Source organism: Labeo rohita, chromosome 3 (assembly GCF_022985175.1).
Source record: "Labeo rohita strain BAU-BD-2019 chromosome 3, IGBB_LRoh.1.0, whole genome shotgun sequence".
Lineage (NCBI taxonomy): Eukaryota > Metazoa > Chordata > Actinopteri > Cypriniformes > Cyprinidae > Labeo > Labeo rohita.
The window spans coordinates 20775977-20802305 of record NC_066871.1 but is presented as its reverse complement, the minus strand read 5'-3'; the positions used below and the strand labels follow the sequence as shown (position 1 = coordinate 20802305).

Below are 26329 nucleotides of genomic sequence, written 5' to 3'. Positions count from 1 at the left end.
ATTATCTGTAAATGTATGTTCTTGAAGTGAACTTCTCCTTTAATGTCCATTAATGTCCATTGTACGGACCAAACAAAAAACAACTGAAACTGGATATCAACACTAATCAAAGCATCTTTTATGTGTGTGTTCAACAGAAGAAATCAAATGCATACAGGTTTGGAACGACATGAGAGCAAATGATGACAATGTTTATGTACATGGGTGGATTATCTCAAACTCAAAAATTGCTTGAGAAAATTAACTTTATTCATTTTCATAAAACAACATACTAAATTTCAAAAGACAAATTAAGAAAAAGTAAAACCGACAGAAAGTAAAACTTTCATAAAAATACAATAGTAACCGGATTCGTCTGATTAATCTTGAGGTGCTGAGTGATGAAAAAGAGCATGCTCTTTGCTCTTCGGTCCTGTCTATATGAACAGTCAAGTTATAGCTAACATGATACGGTGACAGGTTTATGCATCAACGAATACGTGAGTATGAAAATAAATTCCTGATCTCACCGCTAATCTTCCTCTACGCACCTGCTTCTAACAAAAAGTAAAAAGAACAGAGCTTAGATGCCTCTCGTATTGTGTAATGAAACCTCTGAAGCAAAGAATGATGGGTAAAGCAGTCCTTAGATAAGGTCCATAAGAATTTCATCCTCCATAACGCTCGAAACGGGAGGCATCCCAGGATTCTGTGCGACTGGACCCCGTGGACCTGTAGGGATCATCAGTGGACCTGTGGGAAAATAAAACTTATCGCATAAATGTATCTAAGCGGTTTAAAAAAAGATTACACATAAATAGCAGCACAAGCCACAGCAAATAAATGAAATCTCTTACACAATTAACGAGGTCACAGATGTGATAAAAATAAATTGTGCTAATGACACTGTACTGGAAATTAAGCGCTACCTTGGTGCTGCTGCCTCCACTGAGGCTGCATCTGAGCGCCCCCTCCTGGTGCAGGATGGACCATCTGCTGGATGGGATGCATTCCCTGCATGCCCGGCATCCCGCCCTGCTGCAGAGAGAGATTATGGAATACAAAAGCACGTAGAACTGTGAATGGCACTCTTCGTTCCTTTGACTTCAAGTACGTATGCAAATGCGGGAAGCAGGAAATGCAAGCTCATGCGAATTTCGCTGCGTTTCAAAATTCAAGTTTGGTGAACTCTTGACCTGTGAATTCATATCACATGAAGATGTGCGACCCATAGATTACTGATGTGTCATAATGTAACCTCTTATTTGAATTAAAAGAATGCAAGCTTTAAATAAGCAAGATTGAAGCACTGCAGTAAAGTGGAGTAAACAGCACATTTTTGCATTTTGGGTGTATCATATGCTGATTTATAAGTTTAATTATGTTAAAATGCTTTAGCGTGTACCGTCATATTGCAACTGTAGAAATTTCACATGCTCAAATTCTAGCTTAAAGGGATAGTTCACTGCAAAACGAAAATTCTATCAATAATTACTCACCCTCATGTTGTTCTAAACCCCATCTTAATTCTAAAATTAAGATATTTTTGATGAAATCTGAGAGCTTTCTGACCCTGCATAGACAGCAATGCAACTGACACATTCAAGCCCCAGAAAGGTAGTACGGACCAGCGTTGGGGGTAATGCATTACAAGTAAATTGTGTTATGTAATCAGATTACTTTCTTTCTTCAAGTAACTAGTAAAGTAACGCATTACTTTTTCATTTACAGTAAAATATCTGAGTTACTTTTTTCAAGTAACACCAGCTCTTTTTTCCCCCATTTATGGATTGACAGGTCTCCTGTCCCCATGATAAGAGAAATTGGGAGTAAAATGTTACTGTAGTTCTAGAATAAATGTGAACTAAGTAATTCATCTCACTTGTAAAAAAAATTCAGTATTCCTCAAAATGAATAAAAACAGTGAAATGCAACTCAGAATATGACGCAATTAAATGCTAAATAACACAAATATCCTTTATCTATTTAATCCCATTTTACTAATGGAGAACAAAAATGTACAGATAATTTACTCACCCCCTTGTCATCCAAGATGTTTATGTCTTTCTTCCTTCAGTCGTAAAGAAACTGTTTCTTGAGGAAAACATTTTTTCCATATAGTGGACTTCTACGGTGCCCCCGCGAGTTCAAGCTTCCAAAATACAGTTTAAATGCAGCTTCAAAGGGCATTTGATCTTCTTTGCATGTTCACTTTGTAAACACTGGGTTGGTGCTTCTGCAGCATGTAGGACAATTTTGAAGTTGGGAGGAGAAAACGAGATGAGAGTTTTTTGACAAACCCAAACTGTCTTGACCCAGATTACACAGTGTTTGCATGTGCATCGCAGAGCTAGACAAGGTGAGCATTTGAGGTTAAAAAGTATATTACTTGTACATTATTTTTAGAAAATAACTTATCGTTTTGCTTGGTAAGACCCTTCTTCCTCGGCTGGGATCATTTAGACCCATTTGAATCTGCACTGAAACTGCATTTTGGAAGTTCAAACTCACGGGCACCATAGAAGTCCATTATATGGAGAGAAATCCTGGAAAGTTTTCCTCAAAAAACAATTTCTTTACGACTGAAGAAAGAAAGACATGAACATCTTGGATGAGTACATTATCAGTAAATTTTTGTTCTGGAAGTGAACATCTCTTTTAACCCACGTCTTTCCTGCTGACCTTCAATGATCCAATACAACCATACTAATAAGCAAAAATTACTTTTTTTTATTGCTGTAATGTGTTGAACTTCTTCTGCGTTCTACTGTACAACCAGAGGCTTATTCATTTCACTTTTGGTGTGAAAGGGCTTTTACGTTTGCCAAAAATAGAACTTTTTTATATTAAAAACAAAACAAGCAAGCTCTGCCCAGATTTTAAAAATAACGCAAAAGTAACGTGTAACATTACTTTACATAAAAAGTAACTAAGTAATGTAATTATTTACCTTTTTAGGGAGTAACTCAATATTGTAATGCATTACTTTTAAAAGTAAGGACAGTTTTAAAATAGTCCATGTGACATCAGTGGTTCAACCGTAAAGTTATGAAGCAGCGAGAATATTTTTTTGTGCAAAGAAAACAAACAAACAAAAAATGACGGATGGGCTGTACCTTGTTTACAAGCAGAAGATGATACATGCTATACATAAATCAATCGTCTTTATGTCTGAAGATTTCGACAGAGAAGATGACTTGCAATTTTTTGCCCAGCCTTACATTTTTAAATGCTGACACCTGCGTCAGCAGCAACACATGCATCTGTTGAGATACTCTCGTGAACGTGTGGCGAAGACTGACATGGAAGACAAGAAATTGTTGAATAAAGTTATTTTTGTTTTCTTTGTGCACAAAAAGTATTCTCGTAGCTTCATAAAATTCAGGTTGAACCACTAATGTCACATGGACTATTTTAAACAATGTCGTTCCTACCTTTTTATGCGTTGAACGTGTCAGTTGTGTTACTGTCTATGCAGGGTCAGAAAGCTCTTGGATTTCATCAAAAATATCTTAATTTGCGTTCAGATGAACGAAGGACTTACGAGTTTGGAACAACATCAGGGCGAGCAATTAATTTTCAGAATTTCATTTTGGGGCAAACTATCCCTTTAAGGAAGTGCTGTGGAAGGGCTCCATGTGCTATTCGCCACACACTTACAGGTTGTTGGCTGAGAAGGAGGCTGCGGAGTTGGGGGTTTGCGCCTGGGTTTGGGAGGCGCAGCATGCCACCAGGAGGCTGGGCTTGAGCTTGGGCCACCTGGTTGGGCGGAGCACCTGTGACCGGCGGCTGCTGATTGCCTGTTGCAGCTGCTCTTAGCTAATGGAAATCAAAACCAGAGTGATGAGGATAGAAAGTAAGTGGACATGAGAGGGCTGCTGTAAAACACCGTATTACATAAGTGCTAGTTCAGTGTGAGAGTCTCACAGGAGAGAACCGTGAATACAGAGCCACTGTAACTGTGTTAAGGTATTAAAGGGGACATATTCCACACTTTGTAGCATTTTTCCCAGAAGTCTACTTATAATACAAGCCAAGGCTTCTCACATCAAATACAGTTGTAACTTCGTTTTACATAACCATTTTCCAATCTCTTTTTAGTCTCAGCCCACGGACCAATATTCACACAGATATTCAGAGTTCAGTTTGACACAGTTAAGAACAAGTAAACTAGATATTCACAAGCAGAATTGTTCATTCAAAGGATGGGAACCACAGAAAAACAATGATTTCAGGCTATTTAATGATGTCTTTTTAGAGACAGAATAAATGCAATTCAATATTTGGCCTTAACTATATATTAAATAATATAAAAACAAAATAATGTAGTAAAATTTCATGCATTCATTGATTATTTTTATAAAATACTACTTACAAATTCATCTGTTTTAACTAAACATCATAAGAACAAACAGTCAGCAACTACACCGACTGAAATCTCGACACCCTCAGGTAAAACATCAAACATACTCCGGTAGCAATGTAAACTTTTCATTTTATTAAAAAGAACCAAATCAAAAGAGTCACTGATTAGGGAATGTTTTCTGTGAATCATAAATATTCAGTGCAACCAGTGTAATCCATCCCATTTCCATACGAATGACTCATAAGAGTCAATTATTTTTAGGATATCCGAATCAGCGCATGACCAGTGTAGTCTGATTCCCAAAAGAATGACTCTTTGATTTGGCTCTTTTTTTTAGTGAACCATAACTATACAGCGTGATCAAAGAGTCATTCATCTGGGAATCAGACTACACTGGTCACGCTGTATTATTTGGATTCACTAAAGCGTATCAACTCATAGTAGTCATTCATACAGTAATGGGATCACGCCGTAAAAGAACCGACTTAAAAGAGTCATTCATTCAGTAATAGGATGGACTACACTGGTTGTGTTGTTTATGTTGGTTGCTGTCTATCAAGGTGCTACTTAGAATAAGCTGTAGGGCTGTAATGATTCCTTGATTCCATTTAAGTATTCAATTGAATAAAAAATCCTCGATTGCATTTTGCCTGTGTCGAGTAATTGGCAAAATACTGGAAGTGGCGCATACCACATATTAAACCCATTTAAAATCATAAAAAAGCAAAATGCTATTAAGAACTCACAAACACTATGATTCAATTAAATAAATATATAAGATACAGGTTTAATATATGCGCTTTAATTATTTACATGCATGTAGGTTACGTACACGCATGTCAGAGCGGCTCCGTTCACAGTAAATGTCGCTACACAAACTGTTGTTATTTACATATGTGGAGCGTCTCAAACTCCATCTCTGTTTGGGTTCATTATAACGTTCATCTGGGAACGCAACATACGCTATTTTATCAGATTTGTGAGATAAATCATTTACAAACCTACGCAAACATGATTACATCTATCTCAATATGCTAACTGTTCATTCATCGCAATTTCAAAATAAAAGTTTAAACCCTCACTCTGAGTTTACACGTTTTGATGTCCACATATTCAAGAAATTCAGTGGCTGTAGCTTTTCTATCATAAAGAAATGGCCAGATACTAAAGATTAAGTGTAAAACAATCGTCAGGTTGTTGACGCCCTCTGCATGCATTTGTTTTAATGCATAATGTACATTAGCTCTATTTATAATTCATTACGTATTTTAACAGTTTTATTTAAAAAAAACAAGATTTCTTGCTTTTGATACTTTATTTGAACTACTTATTATTGCCTCATTGCTATTATATATGCATTTTAAAACATTTTCAAGGCTACTGTTCACTGTTCACAAAAATTAAATCTAATTATTCGATTACTCGATTAATCGCCAGAATAATCAACAGATTGCTCGATCAACAAAATAATCATTAATAACTGTCCTAATAAGATGCAAAGCAGACCTGACTTTATTGTAATGTGACACTGCCCTCATTTTGACTCTAAATCAGGCTGTATCTTTAACCCTCTGGTGCTCTTCGGTCACTTTTGACCGAAAATGTTTCTGTTTTAAATTTTTAAAAATCACAGCTTCATCGGAATGGTATGAAACTCTGTGACTTTTATACCATTTGGAATGTCAACACAAAAAAAAAATTGAGGGCATGATTCAAGCAGGCTAAGTGGTCGTAAAAAAAATAGTCACACTTGTGCTCTTCGGTCTAAAATGACCGACCATAGGAAATGAATGGGAAATCGACAAAAATACAAATATTCAGAGAATTTTTGTGTGTACAATCTACAAATCCTCCACAATGCTGAAAAAAAGTACACAGCAGTGAAGGGGTGACACTCTAAAACACACCCATTCATAAACACACCCATTCACACACACAGACACACACACACACACACACACACACACACACATTATATACACACCTCTCTTCGGTCACTTTTGACCAAAACATTTTCGGTTTTAAATTTTTCAAAAAAAAAAAATCACAGCTTCATCAGAACGGTACCAAATTCAGTGACTTTTATGGCATTTGGAATGTGAACACACATAAAAAAATGAGGGCACGATTCCAAAAAAAACAAAAAAAACAACTTGTGCTCTTTGGTCAAAAATGACCGACCACAGGAAATGAATGGGAAATCGACAAAAATACAAAAATTTAGAGAATTTTTCTGTCTCTTTCTCACACATCCACACACATGCACAAATTAACTGTAACACAGCAAATTGAGAATATGTAAAATAAAAAATATATATATATAAAAATTACATATCCAGAGTGCAAAAGACACACACTCTCTTGCATATACAAATTCAGAGAGTATCTATGTATACAATGTACAAATCAGCTGCAACGCTGAAAAAAGTGAAGGGGTGACACTGATGTAGACACATCCACTCACACACAGACGTGCACACACACACACACACACACACACACACACACCTATGAACTACGGTGTCTTTAAACAGAGCAGAGTTTTGAGAATTAATTTTAATTATTCTCAATGGCAAAAAAATGGATATTAATTACAGCATAAATATTAATTATTACCACAAAACCCTCTCAAAATGCAAAATAAAAAATATTATTAAACAAAAATGAATTTGAATGGTTTTACTGAAAAAAATTACAAGATGCGTTACAGGTGTCCGGTCACTTCTGACCGCGAAGAGCACAAGTGTGACTCCGAAACAAATTACATCTGCTATGTTTGGCTTTTTGCATTTGAAATTAGTAATATCTAATATCAACATTTTAAATTGTAATAATATTTCACAATATTACTGTTTTACTGCTTTTTTTATTTAAAGGAGAAGTCCACTTCCAAAACAAAGATTCACATATAGTGTACTCAGGACCTTGTCATCCAAGATGTTCATGTCTTTCTTTTTTCAGTCGTAAAGAAATTATGTTTTTTGAAGAAAACATTTCAGCATTTTTCTCCATATAATGGACTGATATGGTGCCCCGATTTTGAACCTCCAAAATGCAGTTTAAATGCAGCTTCAACGATCCTAAATGCGGCTGTAAATGATCCCAGCCGAGGAAGAAGGGTCTTATCTAGCGAAACGATCAGTTATTTCCATTAAAAAAATACAATTTAAATACTTTTTAATCTCAAACGCTCATCTTGCCTTTCTCTCTGAACTGTGTATTCTGTGTATTCAGTGCAGACAGTTAGGGTATGTTAAAAAACTCCAATCGTATTTTGTCCCTCAACTTCAAAAATCATTTTAAAATCATCCTACATCGCTGCAGAAGCTCCAGCCCAGTCTTTGCAAAGTGAACATGCAAAGAAGATCAAACACCCTAAACAATAAAGGTAAAACAGCCATATAGGACAATTTTGAAGTTGAAAGAGAAAATACGGTTGGAGTTTTTCGACATACCCGAACTGTCTTGAGCCAGAATACACAGAGTTCAGGGAGAGCAAGACAAGTCGAGCGTTTGACATTATTTTTATTAAAATAACCGCTAGATACGACACTTCTTTCTTGGCTGGGATCGTTTACAACCACATTTGGGATTGTTTGAAGCCGCATTTAAACTGCATTTTGGAAGTTAAAAATCGGGGCACCGTATCAGTCCATTAAATGGAGAAACACGCTGAAATGTTTTCTTCAAAAAACAATTTCTTTACGACTGAAGAAAGAAAGCCATGAACATCGTGGATGACAAAGGGGTGAGTAAATTATTTTTTAATTGCTGTTCTGGAAGTGGACTTCTCCTTTAATAAATGCAGCCTTGGTAAGCATAAGAGACTTCTTTCAGCAATGTCCCCTTTAACACACAACGCTGTTTACAAGATTGGTGCTGAAATGGCAGAAAATCAAGTTGTGAAACCCTGCGCTTGCGGAAAGCATGGTCCTACGTGTGTGCGTGCATGCATGTATAATCATGTTTCTGATTCTCACCATGTTGTTCTGTCTCTGCTGGTCCTCCATCAGTGTGACCTGACTGACGGAGGGCAAGCCCACCACCACAGACTGAGGCAGAAAGAGAGGGACAGAGAGGAAGGAGACGAGGAGGGTTTAGAACAGCATGCACATCTCAAGCCGAGGAGAAATACAAACGGGGTGAGTGCACAGGGCCAGAGACTGAGATAGAGAGCAGGGCAGGGGAGATAGGAGAGGGGAGGAAGCACTGCTGCTTTACCTGCTGTTGCACGTTGCCATGCGTAACGGGGATGGGGCCCGGCGGTCTGTTGAGGAAGTTCTGATTGGGTGGGACCTGTCCAGGTTGCATCTGAACAGCATTGCTCATCTGAGTAAAAGACAAGCGATGGATTACTGACAGAATTAAAGAACAAAGCACAATTTAAACAAGTCCACAAAATTATGTTCATTTCATGAAGGTGTATTTGTGTGTGAGTATGTTTTCATTATTGTACATGTTGTTATGCTAGAGTTCACATGGCATGCACATTTTCAAGCGTGTGACTATAATTGATTTTGTATGTATGTGCACTCAAGTTTGAAATCTTTTTTTTTTTTGCAGCAATTTTTTTTCTAGATTCAATACAAGTCAAGCTCAATCAACAGCACTTGTGGCATAATGTTACAAACAAACAAAAGAGCCAGGGTTATGGCAAGCCACTTACAGTGAAAGTAACAGTAACCTTGCGCAGATAAGATTAGTAATTTTTTTTTTTTTCACATGAAGATGATGTGAACACATGATTGAAACAAGCACTTATTTACTTATTTTTAAAGTCAAAATGCCTATTTTGGTAATCAACATTATGTCCAGTGATGCACAAATGTGAAACAACTGCAGATGAAAGAAAATGTTCATTGAGAATTTATTGCTCCTACAAATTTCAAACAATTTTTATATGACATAATGATTTAAAGTTGCACTGGCTCTGGAAACAAAACTAACTAGACATGAGTCTTTAATTCACAAACTGTTTAATGAATTACAATTATGACAATTACATACAATTTTATTATGGGGTGTTTAAAGGTATAGTTCACCCAAAAATGAAAATCACCCGATGATTTACTCACCCTCAAGCCATCCTAGGTGTATATGACTTTCTTCTTTCAGATGAATCCAATCAGAGTTATATTAAAAAATGTCCTGGTTCTTCCAAGCTTTATAATGGCATTGAATGGCTGTTATTTTTCAGTTGTCCAAAAGAAGTGCTATAAAGTATATCCATCATAAAAAGTGCTCCACGTGGCTCTGGGGGGTTAATAAAGGCCTTTTGAAGTGAATGTAAGAAAAATATTCATATTTAAAACTTTATAAATCATAATGTCTAGCTTCTGCTAACTGTCGTTCACACGTTCGTAGGACGTAGGCGTAGTGTAAGCTCCGGTGAGAAGTGACGAACGTAGAAGTGCAGAGAAGAGCAAAATAAAATTAGAAGTACAAAACAAGAATTTGTAAAGAAAAATGTCAGAGGATTTTGATATAAGCCAGGAGGAGACTGGTTTTCATAGCTAAACAAAGGAAACTTTGCTTCCTTTGCTCCTGTAAACAAAACTAGGTTCTCGCAAAACTAACATATTCTCACTAGGGAATACGTCACAATCTATGTCATCTGCTGGAACGCCACTCTCTCGCGAATGTGCAAAGGACACTTAGCAGAAGCGAGAGATTAGTGTTTATAAAGTTTTAAATATGGATATTTTTCTCTCACAAATGCCTCAATTTGCTTCAGAAGACCTTTATTAACACCCCGGAGCTACGTGGAGCACTTTTTATGATGTGTGGATGCACTTTATTGGATATCAAAATCTCAACACCCATTTACTGCCATTATAAAGCTTGGAAGGGCCAGGACATTTTTTAATACAAATCCGATTGTATTTGTGTGAAAGAAGAAAGTCATATACACCTAGGATGGTTTCAGGATGAGTAAATCATGGGGTAATTTTATAATTTTTTAAAATTCATATTATGAATTCACTGGCCTGTAAATCACTCACATTAGAATGTAACCAACTTACATCAAGCTTAATATCGCTATAGCATTATGCTTTTCTTTTTTAAACAAATAAATAAATCCCACACCTCCTCAATCCTAAACAGAAACTCTCTGGATAATCTCTGGATAATCTCTCAGAAACTCTCTGGAGAAGCTCACTGGACAATCATGTTTGTCACTAGGGTTGGGTATCCTTCCTATATGCGGTTCTTTTTTTTTTTTTTCCTTCATCTGTGAGGACCCGACCTAGCAATCTGCCAGGACCTTGCTCACTAACCTAAGCGCATAGCGCTCCCAAGTATGGCTACACTTGCAATCAGAAGTCAAAAAAGCAAAGTAACCTATAATTTTGTGATAAGCTAAACATGTTGCAATAGATGTGTCACCACCAATATGACAAAGCATGTTAATTTAACTGATCATTAAAGATCACAAACACGATTCAAATACCAACGTGATTCTGTTCCTAAATTACAATGATTCATTTGTTTGATTCCTCAACCTTTCTTCCGTGCACCATACAACCAGTGTGATTTGAACATTCAAATCTGCATTGGTGCTGCCACTGACCTAAAGAGAGCCACTGTCATGTATATGAATGAAACAGTTTCACAGTCTTTTCAACCACACAGTTCATTATTTCTGTGTTACAAACATTCAAATAAATCACACAAATACTGGGATAAAAGTTCATAGTCTGGATATAAACACTGACATGTACGGCAGAGATCAAAATAGAGTAAATCTTCCTTTTGGAAGTAAATATGATATTTCAAATAATGTTAAAGATTTATTGATTGTTAATAATGTATTTGTCTTTGATCATTCATTCAAAAACACTGATTCATCTAGTAATGAACCAAGTAAATCTTGAGTGAATCACTGAATCATTTACTTATAAATTAGACCTACATGTGATTTTGTTTAGTTGTTTAATGTTTTTTTTTTTTCAGAATCGTAAGAGAATCACAACTATCATTTAAGAAAACAACAACAACAACTCAATTTATCCAGAATCACGCAGCTCTATTTTGCAAACAGCTCTTAAGTGAATCTTGTTTTTATGTAGCCTGTTGATTTTTGTTCATGATATTCAGCTGCAACTAAATGTTTCGCAAAAAAAAGAAAAAAAAAAAAAAAAGAATAAATACGCTTGATATCATCTTTTATCCACATTGGAATCGAAACTGGGAATCGAAATATGATAATATTCTAACGATACCCAACCCTATTTGTCACCAATTTCAGATAAATGTAATACATCTTTCGAATCTGTAGAGACTCTACATTTACTGTGCACTCACAATAACAACGAAAGGTTGCGCTTTTGTAAAATAACTTTACAAAATAACTTTATGTGCATGCTTGAGCGCTTAGTGTATGTAGGCAATTAAAGACCTATTATTATGATTTAATTGGTTTATTAATAAATATTTAGCCGACTAATGCTTAAAATGAATGACTACTAGTCGACCAGAAAGTGGAGGACAGCCCTAGTCTCTGGTTACCTCTATTTCTCCCCTTCTAATAAACAATCACTGAAACAGTTTACTGGCATGTTGATGTCAACCAGGATGTGTCAGGGACACATGGATACAATTTGACAATGATTTTTATGTTGTAGGTTCTAAGATATTTACTAGCATTTGTTTTAAATTGTCACAGCCACTTTTAACTCGCACTCAGAACCTAGCAAGTGTTAATATTAGGTGCTATGTGCACTGTGTGAGCAACATCAAAGCAAAACCAGAGACAGCTGCTCACAAGGTGCAAGAAACATAACAGGATCAATTTCACTGTTAAATAAACTGTTAAAAACCTCTCAATCTCTTTTACAAATATTTTACAGGAACAAAAAGATTGTGCTACTTTAGTAATGTGGACATTTTTTTGTATTATATTTATAATTTTACAGGTTGTGCTGTGCCTGTATCATATCAATAACTATGTCTGTTTATAATGAAAACTTCACTATTTTGTGACTCACCGAGCGCTGCTGCTGCACTTGTTTGTGGTTAGTGATGACTTGCCGAATGCCATTGACGAATCCGCTCTGGTCATTAGGGATGAGTCCCATGAAGATTCTCTTCCTAGACGAGTACAGCAGCATCAGCACACGCACCTCACACGGAGCACTGTGGGGGAAGTGCACACAACCAGCCTACACGCACACACACACACACACACACACAATATATACATCAAACTATGTGCCAATCCACACATCTAGACAGCAGATTGACTGGAGAGCTGCCGGGGCGTACGCTTATATTTGAAGACAGGATTAAAATGAACTAAGCAGCCGTTTTCCAGACACAGATTGAACCTAAAACTGAATTTAATCAGTGTTAATGGTGATTCACTACTGACAGATCTCTTAGTCTGCGTCAGGGGATCTAGCTCCAGGGTAAAGGTTCATTTCAGAGCCTTTCATTTTCAGCAAAAATGCTGGCTATGTGACTTTGCTGATGATTTTTTATTAGACTTTTTCACAGCTAAACGTGAAAATCTTTAGATTTTACTGCAGTGACACTCAAAAGCAGAGGAAGAACTCCCCCAAGAGGATGAAGACCATTATTACACACATCAAATTTTCTTTAAAAGTCTGCAATGGGAAATACAGACACTTGTGGGAAGGGGGAAAAAATAGATATATGCATAGACAATAAAAAAACTTGGCCTAATTGAGAACTTTCTAGCTAGATTATCATGTTGAGCTGACTGATGTACCTTACAGTACAGGTCTTCTCGGGTCCTAAAATAAATGGATACATGTTCTGAGTTCAGCTTCCAATTGTGACCAATAGATTTGAAAAATAAACATGATAGTTTGACAAAAATTAAATCAACAGCCTAATTAATCATAGATTCGCTAGAGTTGTCTGCAACATTATTCACCTCATCTCTGGTGAAGGGCTTCTGCACGCAAAAAAGAAAGCCCTGCATGAACACGCAGCGTAATGAAGAAAGTGTATTTTTCCGATGGATCTCAAATCTATAGGCTAAGATGGATTTCTGTGTGCGGGGTTACAATAGTATCCTTTTCTGTCTGCGTTTTTCAAAAATGTATTTAACACGAACGCTAAAGTAGGCTACGTATCTGGAATAGTTTAAAATAATTCTGGTCTTATTGGGTCCTTTCAGAAAAAGCACATTTATTTTAATTACTCAAGACCCGAGGCCACTAATTCCGAACCCGACTCATAGAAGTTTTGGACCCGAACCCAAACGGGTCTTGGGTCGGACCTCGGGTTTACGGATCCAAGTGGACCCGTGCAGACCTCTACTTTACAAGAGGAGGTTATGAATATGATGCTGTTATTGTACTTACAAATCCATTGGTCATGATGCGATACAGTCCCTTCAAAGACTCCATATCTTTATTGGTAAACAGAAACTGCACCATGCGAGAGTTCCTGAACAGAGGGCCCAGAGTAGTCTATGGAAAGACAAGACATAGGGATTATTTCATTAATAAACTATATGACCCAGATTTTTAACCTACCACGATTCAGCATGTATATTAGGATGACATCAACAAAAGCAGTTTGAAATCTACATTTTAAAGTTAAAGGGATAGTTCACCCAAAAATTAAAATTCTGTCATCTTCATTCATCTTCTCAACACAAATTAAGATGTTTTTGATGAAATCTAAGAGCTTTCTGACCCTGCATAGACAGCAACGCAACTACTACATTCAAAAAATAAAAGCAGGACACAGGAGCCGGCGTTCTGATTCTCTTGAACGTGCGAAGACTGACATGGAAGAGAAGAAATTGTTGAATAAAGTCGTTAATTGTGTTTTGTTCATGTACAAAAATTCTCATAGCTTCATAAAATTAAGGATGAACTACTGATGTCACATGGGCTATTTTAACAATGTCTTTACTACCTTTCTGGGCCTTGAATGTGTCAGTTGTGTTGCTGTCTATGCAGGGTCAGAAAGTTCTTGGACTTCATCAAAAATATCTTAAATCGTGTTCTGAAGATGAACGAAGGTCTTACAGGTTTGGAACGACATGAGGGTGAGGAATTAATGACAATTTTTTATTTTTGGGTGAACTAACTAATTAATGAGAGTGTTTGCAATTATAATTTGCACTACAATTTTATAATTTTAAGTATGCTGAACTTAAGTACAATTAAAGTTATTAATTTGAACAAACAGCACAGTCTATAAATGATTCTACTCATTATGCATTTTGCATACTGTGCATATCAGGGAAATACGCATAATCCGGCATGGGGACTGAAAGCACAAGGACAAGTAAGTACAAGGACAAGATGAAAGAAGAACAGAAGATGATGGTGATGTTGTTGAAGATGACAAGTAGAAGAAGAAAAAGAAAGAGAAAATAATTATGAGATGATGAAGAAACAGAAAAGGAGATGACAATTACAGAGTAGAAAAAAGATTGAGAAAGACTTAAGAGAAGAAAAAAAAGGCCGAGAAAAATAAGAAGAGAAAAAAGATGAATAAACAGAAAAAATGATGATTAAGGAAGAGGAGGAAATGATTATAAAGTAGAAAAGGAAAGGAAAATATTGAGAAGGAGATGATTAAGGAAGAGGAGATGGACTAAAAAAAGATGACAATTATGAAAGAGGAGGAGATAACAATGTAGAAAAGGAGGAGAAAAAGATTGAGACAGAGAAGAACAAAAAGAGAAGATGATACATGATGAGGAGGAAAATAAGGAGGAAACCAAAAAGATGGGGAAGGAAGACAAAAGAGATAATGAAGGAGATAAAAAGAACAAGAAGAAATCCTATCTTCCTTCGCAAGCCCAGTAATACATCCTGCAGGGAACAACAATATTCGCATTTACCAGAAGCTGTTGAGGGATGAGCTGCATGATCAGCTTCTGTGGCCACTGGTCCGTATTTCTGAAACAAAAAAGGAGGGAAAAAATTCATCCTTTCTGTTCATCTCTAACATATATTCTACATTATGCAAATATGGGCGAAACGGAGTCACTCACAGATTCTCCCCTTGGCTGACCTGGACCTGGCAGGGCAGGGAGCGTGTAAGTTTTGTGTTGGAGTCCATGGAGGAAGCCTTGGGCTTCTGCGGTGATTGATGGAGACAGAGGGAGAGGTGACAAGGGGAGGAGGGAAAAAAGAGAGACAGAATAAGATGAAGAGGTTAACATACAGAGTAAAAGACCTTGCTGGCAGAGATGGATGGTGGGATATACAACCTAGGTTGTATATGAAAAATACAACCTGTGTGTGCAACTTCCAGAACAAGAAAGATCACACTGACAGTGAAAGAGCTGCAATGTTATTATGTCAATCAAAACAACGAGCAAACAGACCATCTCAAGAACCTAATTTTCTCAAAGCCTCATTTGGATCAACACAACAAACTTGTTGAATTTAGAAATATACCAGTTTTGCACATCCTTACTACAACCACCGTACAGTATCGCTGCAACAGGACAGTGTGGAGAAACGCAGGACTCATCTGCAGATCGACAGAGTTGTGGCGCAGAATTACTATTGATTTAATTTACATAGCGCTGCTTGGCAGTGTTTGTGTTTGCGAATAGTGTGCGGTGAGCTGAGTGAACTCATCATCCAGATGGTGACTCCACGACAGGCCTCAGCAGCCAAGCGTGTCGCGGTGCTTGATAAGCGCACATTGGTTTGCTGGCATGTTATTGACCAGATGGTGATAATGGCGGTGGTGTGTGCGTCTGTGTTTTTGTTTTCTGATCATTTGTGTTGACCCAGTGTCAAAACAAAACATTTCAATAGCTGATTGTGTGTTTGGGAACATTCATTACTGAGATGATTTTGTGGCCATTGTGGAATACTCAATAGCGCTTCATTAATCTAAAAAGATGGCCTCTCCCACAAATCAAATAGAAATCAAGAAACATCATTGATCCCATTACAGCATGTGCAAATGGCACCCCAGGCACAATACCCATGGGTCACCTAACAATACATCAATGAAACACGACTAGATAGTTTTACCAGATTTACTCTCAGTGATCAAATCAATCTTTTTTACACATTTAGAAAAAAGTCGCAGGTGAATTAAGTCTCTCAAATAGATTAGACACTATCCATACAATTTTACTTTTGAATTTGTATTCAGCTTCATTTTTATTTCTGTTTTAGTTTCGGTAATTTTAGTGTTTAAAGGATTAGTTCACACCAGAATTTAAATTTCCTGATAATTTACTCACCCCCATGTCATTCAAGATGTTCATGTCTTTCTTTTGTCAGCTGAAAAGAAATTAAGGTTATTGAGAAAACATTCCAGGATCTTTCTCCACATAGTGGACTTTAATGGGGATCAGCGTGTTGACGGTCCAAATTGCAGTTTCAATGCAGCTTCAAACACAGCTTCAAACACGATCGGCTCTACATGATCCCAGCCAAGGAATAAGGGTCTTATCTAGTGAAACAATTTGTCATTTTCTTAAAAAAATAAAATAAAAAATTCTATTTTTTTTAACCACAAATGCTTGTCTTACACTCTTTGTGACCACAACTTCACTCATTACATAATTACGTTGGAAAGATTACGCATACCGACCCAGTGTTTACAAAGCGAAAGTGTAATGAAAGTCAAATGCCCTTTGCAAAAAAAGTAAAACAACGACGACAAACAATTTTGAAGTTTGAGGAGAAAACGAAAAAAAATTGGAGTGCTTTTCACCCTACTCTATCTTTTTAAACCAGAGTACACAATGCGTGACGACGCTCATCACAGAGCTAGTGCAAGATGAGCATTTGTGGTTAAAATGTATATATATATTTTTTTTTTTTTTTTTTTTAAGAAAATGATGATCATTTCACTAGATAAAATCCTTGCTCCTTGGCTGGGATTGTGTAGAGCCCTTTGAAGCGGCACTGAAACCGCAATTTGGACCTTCAACCCGTTGATCTCCATTGAAGTCCACTACATGGACAAAAAACCTGGAATGTTTTCCTCAAAAACCTTAATTTCTTTTCGACTGAAGAAAGAGGGAGGGAATGAGGGAAATCAGGGAATTATCAGGAAAGTAAACTAATCAGGAGTAAACTAATCCTTTAAAATTATTTTATTTCAGTTAATTTCTAATTTAACTTTAGATTTCTTTTTTTTTATTTGACATCTATTTAATTTTAGCTTTATTTCAATGAAGAAAATGTTAATTCGTTTACTTGACATTAACAACACGACAAAATATTAGTTGCCTCACTTTATTCAAAAATATTAAATTAATTTTAATGAATTATTTTGTAAAAATTGAATGATTCAATGACACACCCATAAATACTTCACTTGTTCCATTACTGAATGAATCAGCGTTTTTTAACAATTCTTTTGAATGAATGATTCAATGACAAATAATACATTTATTTTATAAAACAATATAATTAACAAAAGTTATTCAAAGTGCCAGTTTGAAGTGAAAATGACTTTCAAAAGATGATTTGCTCCATTTTGATCGTTACCATAGACCTCTGTGTTTATGTCTGACCTATAAACTTTTATCCCAGTATTTCTGTGAGAATATAAATGATTGTTAGACACAATAATACTGTGTGGTTGAAAAGACAGTTTGTGAAGCTGTTTCATTGCTAAACATGATAACAGCTTTCTCTGGGAACTCTTGACTTTGTCAAAAGTTTAACAGACAGACGAATCATTGTCATTCTGAAATAAGATTGAGTGGGTGTTTGATTTGAGATTGTGAGTTTTCAACAATTAATCATGCAACTCTATCTGGCACACTGTCAGAACATGCATAAAGTTTTTGTCAGTGCCCTCTAAAGCTGCCTTGAGATTTACTTTTTTCCCCATCTATAGTCATATATTTCAATATAAATTAATGTGACAACTTGGACTGAAACATATACCAATGCCATTGTTTTCTTTCTATAAAGCAAGAGATTCAATGAGATCCTAATTATGGTTCATTTTCCAGCAGTAAACCACAAAATTGGTCTGACGAAGACCATTTAGTATGCAAATTTTGCTATGACATCACTAGTATAAGTTTCTCACCTCCTGCCATTCTAGAACTCCACTCCATGCCACAATCTTATTAGCAACACCTTGCTGTGCCCCAGCCGGAGGTGCAGGTACAGCAGCCTGTAAAACAAGAATATACCAAATAGATTGCATGCACTCCAAATAAGTCTAAATGGGACAGAATACTATTTATAATAATATTTAGAATAATATTTCTTAAATCTGACCATGCCAGGCTGCGTTGTTGGCGGCGTCTGCTGATTGGTGGGCTGTGGCTGAGGGGCCTGAGGAGGTTGCTGGTTGGGTGCGGGTGGGCCTTGTGGTGGGACTTGTGGTTGCTGTGGTGGCTGCTGAGGTGGAACTTGTTGCTGCGTTAACACTGGCGGTGACACTGTGGTAACTGTAGAAAGATTGGGTTTACCTCCTGATGTGAGTGATTGGCTGAAGGGAGTATTTGGCATTTGAGGAACTGCAAACAAAGCATGAACAATTTAGCAAACGGTGTTTCAAATATGTAAAACACAGCAGAAGATCCAAAAATACAGGGACACAATTTGACTCACATCGAGTCTTCTGCTGCTGACTGGCTACATCTAGCACCTTCTGTGCTGCTTCGTGGGCCGCGTTTAGAGAGGGATTCTGTGGGAAGAGAGAGAGTGTGTATGCAACAGAGGGACAACATTCATGAGGCCTCATCATTAGTGTGCACAGCCTTGCTTGAAAACAAAGCCAGATCCTTGCACCAAATACAGATGCATTCATGCACATCTCATCTAGCACTTAGATCTATTCAAATGAGATTATAACAGCAGTTAGTCTTAATCTTAAGAATCAAAATGAGGCTCTGTATGCTGAAAATTACCAATAATGTGCCTCCAATTACAGAAAGGTTCAGAATGAGCAGACCGAGATTAGCCTGTTATTGAGAGAAGCGCTCTGATTACTCTACATCACCGAAGCAATGAGACAGACTGGGTCCAAAATTAACCTTTTACCTTACATGCCAATGGTAAGTGAACTGCTCATTAAACCGTGCATATATTTTTTGCTGTCCCTGTTTCTCCTTTTTGCCCCCATCTGCCTGTGGCAAACCTGTTGTATACATTTTCTCTGGGTCTGACTGAGTTTTTCATTGAGTTTTTCATTGAGACTATTAGACCCTGGACCACAAAACTAGTCTTAGTTAGCACGGGTATATTTGTAGCAATAGCTAACAATACATTGTATGGGTCAAAATTATAGAATTTTCTTTTTATGCCAAAAATAATTAGGATAGTAAGTAAAGATCATGTTCCATTAAGATATTTTGTACATTTCCTACCCTACCATAAATATATCAAAACTTCATTTTTGATTAGTAATAAGCATTGACAAGAACTTCTTTTGGACAACTTCAAAGGTGATCTTCTTAATATTTAGATTTTTTTATTTGCCTCAGATTCCAGATTTTCAAATAGTTATATCTCGGCCAAATATTGTCTAACAAACCATACATTAATGGAAAGCTTATTTATTCAGCTTTCAGACGATTTATAAATCTCAATTTCAAAAACATTTATCCTTATGACTGGTTTTGTGCTCCAGGGTCACATACTATTTTAATATAACTACAGCAGAACAGATACTAAAATGTTTTACCATTTCAAGATTTTAATACCACAAAGTTTTCAAATCTCAAATAATAATAATAAAAAAATCAAAATAATTACATATTATGTACTAATGGTATATCATGTAATATAGTCACATCCACAATGCTTCCAAATAACAATTCAGGCACCAAAAATAACATTCAACACCAAAAAAAACTAGCTTTGTTTTGCTTGAAATTCCATGCAAATACATACAGTGCCATTCAAAAGTTTAAGGTCAGTAATATTTTTTTTTATGGTTTTGAAAATCACATATGCTCACCAAGGCTGCATTTACTATACAGCAATACAGCAAAAACAGCAAGTGAAATATTGTTGTAATTTAAAGTACTGTCACACATTTTAATATATTTCAAAATGTAATTATTATCATGCTGCCAAAGCTGAATTTTGCACAGCTATTACTCCAGTCTTCAGTGTCACATGATCCTTCAGAAATCATTCTAATATGCTAATTTTGTGTTGAAAAAAAAACTATGTTGCTCAATAAATAGAATGTTCAGAGAACAGCATTTATTTCAAAATGGAAATCCTTTACAAAATAAATGTATTTTTACTGTCACTTTTGAACAATTGAAAGCATCCTTGACAAGTATTTGTTTTGAATTTAAAAAAAATCATTGACCTTTAACATCTGAACAGTAGTGTAAATGAGTAGAGTTGTCAGAAGTACCGGGTTCAGTACTTTTGGTACTGAAATTTTAAAAACGTCCATTTCCCGCTCGCGTGAGGAGCGTGAGGCGCGTGAGGTGCTTATCATTGTAGCCAATCACAGTCATGTCTGTTGAGCTCATGAACACTACGGTCAATCAGCGATGTTTACAAATCGGCTTAACAGCGTTCAAATGTGAGCGGGAAATGGGCGTTTTTAAAATTTCAGTACCGAAAGTACCGAACCCGGTACCTTTTGACAACCCTATATATGAGGGTAATATTAATTCCATTAACACATACCTGGTATGGAAGGGGAGGAGGAGTCTGGGTTACTGAGCCCATAGAAGGTTGGGACACAGGCAAAGACTGAGGTGGCAAGACTGGTTTAAGGGAGACTGGACCAGAACCTCCTCCAGGAGCAACTGGACACATACAGACATTACAGAAAGCATTAATCAGAGCAAATCTAATAATACAATACAATACTACTTTATCTCAAATTCTCCCATCTGCTGTTCAGCTGCAGACAAACACTGTTACATCTAGTGATCGACCGAAATTGATTTTTTATAACCGATACCGATTATTTATCGGTTATCGATTATTACCGATTATTTGCATAATTATGTGCCCAATAACCGATATGCAGAACCGATATTTATTTACTGTTATAAAGTAAATCAGTGACTGAGTGAAGTAAGTACATACTTCACTTTGGTTTTTCCTCCTTTCAGTCGTCTTAAAAAACGTTAGCAGTCTTGTTAGTGTTAAAAAATTAGCAGTCTTTCATGTTAGATTTAATCTTCATATTACAACAACAAAAACATTTTATTTATAAAACGCATCAGCTGCAACACTAATAAGCAAAATGAATAAAGGAGAGGAGTCATATCAACTTTGTTTTAAGCTACAGTTTATACGCTGTTTAATAGGCTAAAGAGTGAAGAATTCACTGGATAATGTTAATTCACTGAATAATATTCTCTGGAATATTGGAATATAATAACATTGTATTTTATTGTATTTCTCAACTGGTATGTTATATCAGAATTACTAATGTTGTATTCATCTTTCTATTCTGAAATGCCTGCTGACAGCGCGGTTTATCGAAGCATTTACATAGAAGTATACTCTGTGATTGCTGGCGAAGATAATAAATAATTTCAATAGAGTTGTATATATTTAGAAGTGTATTAGAAAAATAATGGTTATATAGTAAATGTTAATATAATTGAGGATGTTTTAAACAAGTGAATCGTGTTAAAAGTTATATGCGGTGGCCATCAGAGCATCAACCCGGTGAGTGAATGGCAAAATGAAAGCGAGACGAATGAGTATAGACAACAGAGAATTAAATTCAGTGCTTTTATTTTCAGCTAGCGCTAATTTATGGCTGTATTACTTAATTCATGCAACGTTTATTGGGACAGGACTTGTCGGATTATCTGACGTGACTGTGAGTTCGAGATATTTCTTATGACGGTTTAAGCCTATACGTGACTCCGACTTCACAAGGCTAATGATGAGCATTTATCGATGAACCTGATATTACAAAACCGATAACCGATTATGGTAAATATCGGGAAAATATCGCTAAATCGATATATAGGTCAATCTCCAGTTACATCACTGCACATTCACAAACATATCAGGACAAGTGTCTTTCTTACCAGGAAGTGCAATGCCTCGGACTAACACCATGTGAAATGGGTCTTGACTGTAGTCTGGGTGTGAGGATTCTGGTGCACCTGCTACTGAGGACGCTCTTTCAAAAAGAGATCGAAGCGCTGGAAGTTTCCGTGGAGCAATTACAGAAAAATGGATCCCCCGCTACAAAACAATAAATAATAATAATTTAATTAACTACATATCAGAAACAGACACCAGCTTTTATACATAAATTTGCTTGCATTTTTGGAATTTCTGCAAAATTTCTGCAAAAACATGTTCACCTGTTACATCAAGTTGACAAAATATTGACAAAATGACAAAAAAAAAAAAAGTTTCTGAGAACCCACAGCATATTCAGTGATTTAAAGTCCCCATGAAATCAAAATTGAATTGTTTTGGCTTTCAGTATAAATATGTTAGCCTTAAGGTTGTTACGTTAGTTCACTGCAAAACAATGACAAAATTTGCATTTAGAAGATGTAAGCATTCAAAACTTACATTCTCTAACTTTCACTAATATGGATCAATGATTTTGATGACATCACCCTGCACTTCAGCTTCTCATTAAACTTTCTGTCCAATCAAATGCTCTCTAGAATCCAAAGCGTCCCACCCCCTACGCTATAAATAGATGCTGAAACTGTGGCTGAAATCAAGTGAAATCACTTGTTCACAGAATTAGTATTTTTTTGTATGGTGAATGGCACGTAGTGCATTTTATAGGAGATAGGGAATGATTTAGACAGTGTAGCACTGTGTCACACGTATAGCAGCAGCGCACACACAGTCTGCTCCAGTCCAGAGACACGATAGCATGGAACAGATTGTATGCGTGAATCGGCAAAAACCATAAAAACGATTCTACACAGAATGCTATATTTTATGGCAACATGGATGAGATTGTGGCTGTCATATGCTGTCAAATGCAGCTTTACTGAGCTCAACAGCTCTGATCCAAGCTGTGAAATTAACAAAATGCGACTGGCTATTTTAAAAAGGGGGTGGGACATATCAAGCACACCCTACCGTTTCAGTTAAAATTGTGTCAACACATAGAATAAAGCTGCGTGCTTCAAAGCACTTCAGTTTACTTTTAAGGTTGCAAAGTCCTTTGAAATCCTGGTGGTACTGATTATATTACAAAATCTATCATTACAAAAGAACTCTGGCAAACAGACATATGTGATAAAACAAGTATATCAGTGTAGACTCACATCACGTATGATCTGGACCAGGCTGTCTGCGGTGCAGCCCGTATAGCTGACGCTCTCCACAGCCGGTAGTAAGTACGGAGGAGAATTACACAGCAACACGCAAACCTTGTGGGTCTGACCGCTGCATAGAGAAACAATCAGAACACACATACAACCACAGAATTTTGATTCGCAGAACAAGTTAATGAACTCACATTTGCTCCCTCATCTTTTTGAAGTCATCAAAGAGCTGCAGGGCCACGGAAAGACCCTCAGCTATGAGACTGCAGCTCTCTGCTCCGCCTCCCATGAACCTGCACAGAATGCATCAGTGTAGAAGTTGCAATTCTCAGCTTTTCTAAACGATGAAAACCTTCTAAGCAGATATAGATTTATAACATACAGCTCAACTAAACAAGCAAAGTACACTTTTAACTACCACAAAATGTAAATATCATTGAATCATGGCAGCCCTTACTGAATGCTGTCAATCCAAGAGACGAACTCAAAAGCAGAGCTGGTGGGAGCGTGGCACTGGACGTAGGATTCTGGAGCACAATCCACTGTGTTGAAGACCACAAGTCCATATTGAGTGCCGCCATACTACAAAAGCAAAAAGATTATCAGATGACAGTGCTAATGTAAAGAAAAGGTGCAAATGGATCCACTTACATCTCCTCCAAAATCTGTTTCAGCAGGTGGTCCTCCATTAAAATACCTGGGATCACACAAAGCAGGTCAGTACAGACGTCTTACAAATGCCAGCATGAATACACAGGTGATGACTCTTACTCTATAGTCGGTAGTATGTAATTCTTCCGAAGTGATTCAAAATATGGACCAAGGTTTGCAGTTCCTTCTATAACAAACACCACATCTGACACCTGATTTAACCCAGACTTGGACGTCGGGTCCATATGGGTCGCCTTGTGTCTGCAACCAACACAGACATCAGTTCAGTATCATACAGAAGGTTTACTGTAACTATTAAACAGTTAGATGTGATACAGAATTCATATTTTTATCCTTTACTGTGATAACTGATTCTGAAGCGCTATTTGTTTTTTATTATGTATTAGCATGTCTGTTCTAAAACCATGACAGAACCGAACCATGACATATATTATGTCTTAATACGATTACAAGGATATTTCTGTATGATTCAATGATTCAGTCCGTGTCAGGGATGTCTGACAGCCTCATTTTTGACTGAGATATTTTTTTTTCTATTCTCATTCAATTAAACGGTAACTTCATAGAAAGATAATGCAAATAATCAAATAATCAAAAATCAAAAACATAAAATGTGAACGCGTTCAAGTTTTACACATCCAAGTCTTAGCATGTTTGTTAGCCGTTATCCTCAAATGCTAATTCAGCTCGTGTCTCTTACCTGCTAGTATTAGTAGAACTGACTTCTAATAAAAACAAAACAGACTGATACAGTCATTTATCTTGTTTATATCGAAACCAACCGCTTTAAGATGTATTATGAAAGCTTCACCCAAACGTTAATGTAGACCGTGATGACAACAAATATCTGGATTTACGCTCGGCGATCGACAATACGGTCTGGTCTAAGATCTGGGAGCTGGACTGGGTTGGTGAATCGATTTATGAGTGATCGATTTCTATACCAAAAGTGCTTTAATTTCAAGCCTACCTGAAATGTAACTATGATCCATCCATCTATCAGTTAATTTACAGTTAATTTGTTGTATGGTTGCAGAAATGCTGGAGCCTAATAATACGTCTCGGGACAAAAATAGAGAAGCACCGTAGATCGCCAGTTTATATCTCTACAACTAAACATAGAAATTATTGTTTTTGCTTAAGGAAATAAAACGTATGCTTATGTAAGTAATCTATAAATGCATATCATTACTCATAAGGTATTAAGTCGATTTTGTTATTATCGTCATACTGTTTTATTCTTGAATTTAACGTAGCCTATCATTTGTTTCTTTATTATTTAGTTTTAATTTCCAATTTTCTTCGTTTATTCCTATTATATAGCGGGTCTCATCTTAAATTTTATGATACATGATTGCATTTTATATTTTACGTACCTGGTGCTTTTTGGTGCTTGTTTTTTCATTGTCAATCACTTCTTGTAGAGCTGCATTTCATGTAAGAAAGACCTTCATATAAGAAAAGTGCTATACAAATAAAGTATTATTATTATTATTACTACTACTATTATTATTACTATTTACAATGGCGTTATTGTACTTACACTTTTTTTTAAAAAAAAAAAAGTCTCTTCTGTTCACCAAGCCTGCATTTATTTGATCCAAAATACCGCAAAATTTTGAAATATGTTTTTACTATTTAAAATAACTGTTTTCTTTTTTAATACATTTTAAAATGTAATTTATTCCTGTGATTTCAAAGCTGATAGGGATAAAGAGCTTTTAGCATCATTACTCCAGTCACATGATCCTTCAGAAATCATTCTAATATTTTGATTTGCTGCTCAAAAAACGTTTATTGTTATTATTATTATTATTATGTTGAAAACAGCTGAGTAGTATTTTTACAGATTTCTTTGATGAATAGAAAGTTCAGAACAGCATTTATCTGAAAAAGAAATCTTTTGTTACATTTTAAATATAATCACATTTGACCAATTTAAAGCATCCTTGCTAAATAAAAGTATTAATTTCTATAATTTCTTTCCTCAAAAAATCACATAAATAAATAAATAAAAATAAATTATACTGACTCCAAGCTCTTGAACTGTATAGTGTATAATGTTACAAAAGCTTTTTATTTCAGAAAAATGCTGATCTTTGGATCTTTCTATTCATCAAATCCTAAAAAAGCATTTAAATATT

The 26329-nt window shown here is 36.2% G+C and overlaps 1 protein-coding gene across 5 annotated transcripts; it reads right to left on the bottom strand.

Moving 5' to 3' along the window:
- Positions 1-205: 205 nt before the first annotated feature.
- On the bottom strand, positions 206-25083 carry med25 (mediator complex subunit 25). 5 transcript variants are annotated; one of them, XM_051106221.1, is made up of 20 exons: positions 24886-25083; positions 24285-24425; positions 24165-24210; positions 23971-24095; positions 23708-23806; positions 23514-23634; positions 22299-22458; positions 20929-21050; positions 18886-18961; positions 18550-18791; positions 18356-18442; positions 15330-15415; positions 15177-15234; positions 13678-13785; positions 12334-12507; positions 8567-8674; positions 8326-8397; positions 3640-3798; positions 909-1017; positions 206-732 (listed from the first exon to the last, which is right to left on the bottom strand). In XM_051106221.1, exons 2-20 carry the CDS (start codon positions 24407-24409, stop codon positions 626-628), a joined length of 2184 nt encoding a protein of 727 aa, XP_050962178.1. In that variant the 5' UTR covers positions 24410-24425; positions 24886-25083; the 3' UTR covers positions 206-625. The 5 variants fall into 5 exon arrangements, with proteins under 5 accessions (XP_050962178.1, XP_050962180.1, XP_050962179.1 ...); XM_051106223.1 differs by having other exon boundaries at positions 909-1014; XM_051106222.1 differs by having other exon boundaries at positions 15330-15412.
- Between the last annotated feature and the right edge of the window lie 1246 nt (positions 25084-26329).

Bases quoted from the DNA above. Each gene is read 5' to 3' on its own strand.
- med25 (XM_051106221.1), bottom strand. From the start codon at position 24,409: ATGGACCCGACGTCCAAGTCTGGGTTAAATCAGGTGTCAGATGTGGTG. The intron at 21,051-22,298 runs GTAAGAAAGACA...GTATGTGTCCAG, and splicing joins CCGAGGCATTGCACTTCCTG to TTGCTCCTGGAGGAGGTTCT. The intron at 1,018-3,639 runs GTAAGTGTGTGG...CTCTCTCTGCAG, and splicing joins TCCTTCTCAGCCAACAACCT to CAGGGCGGGATGCCGGGCAT.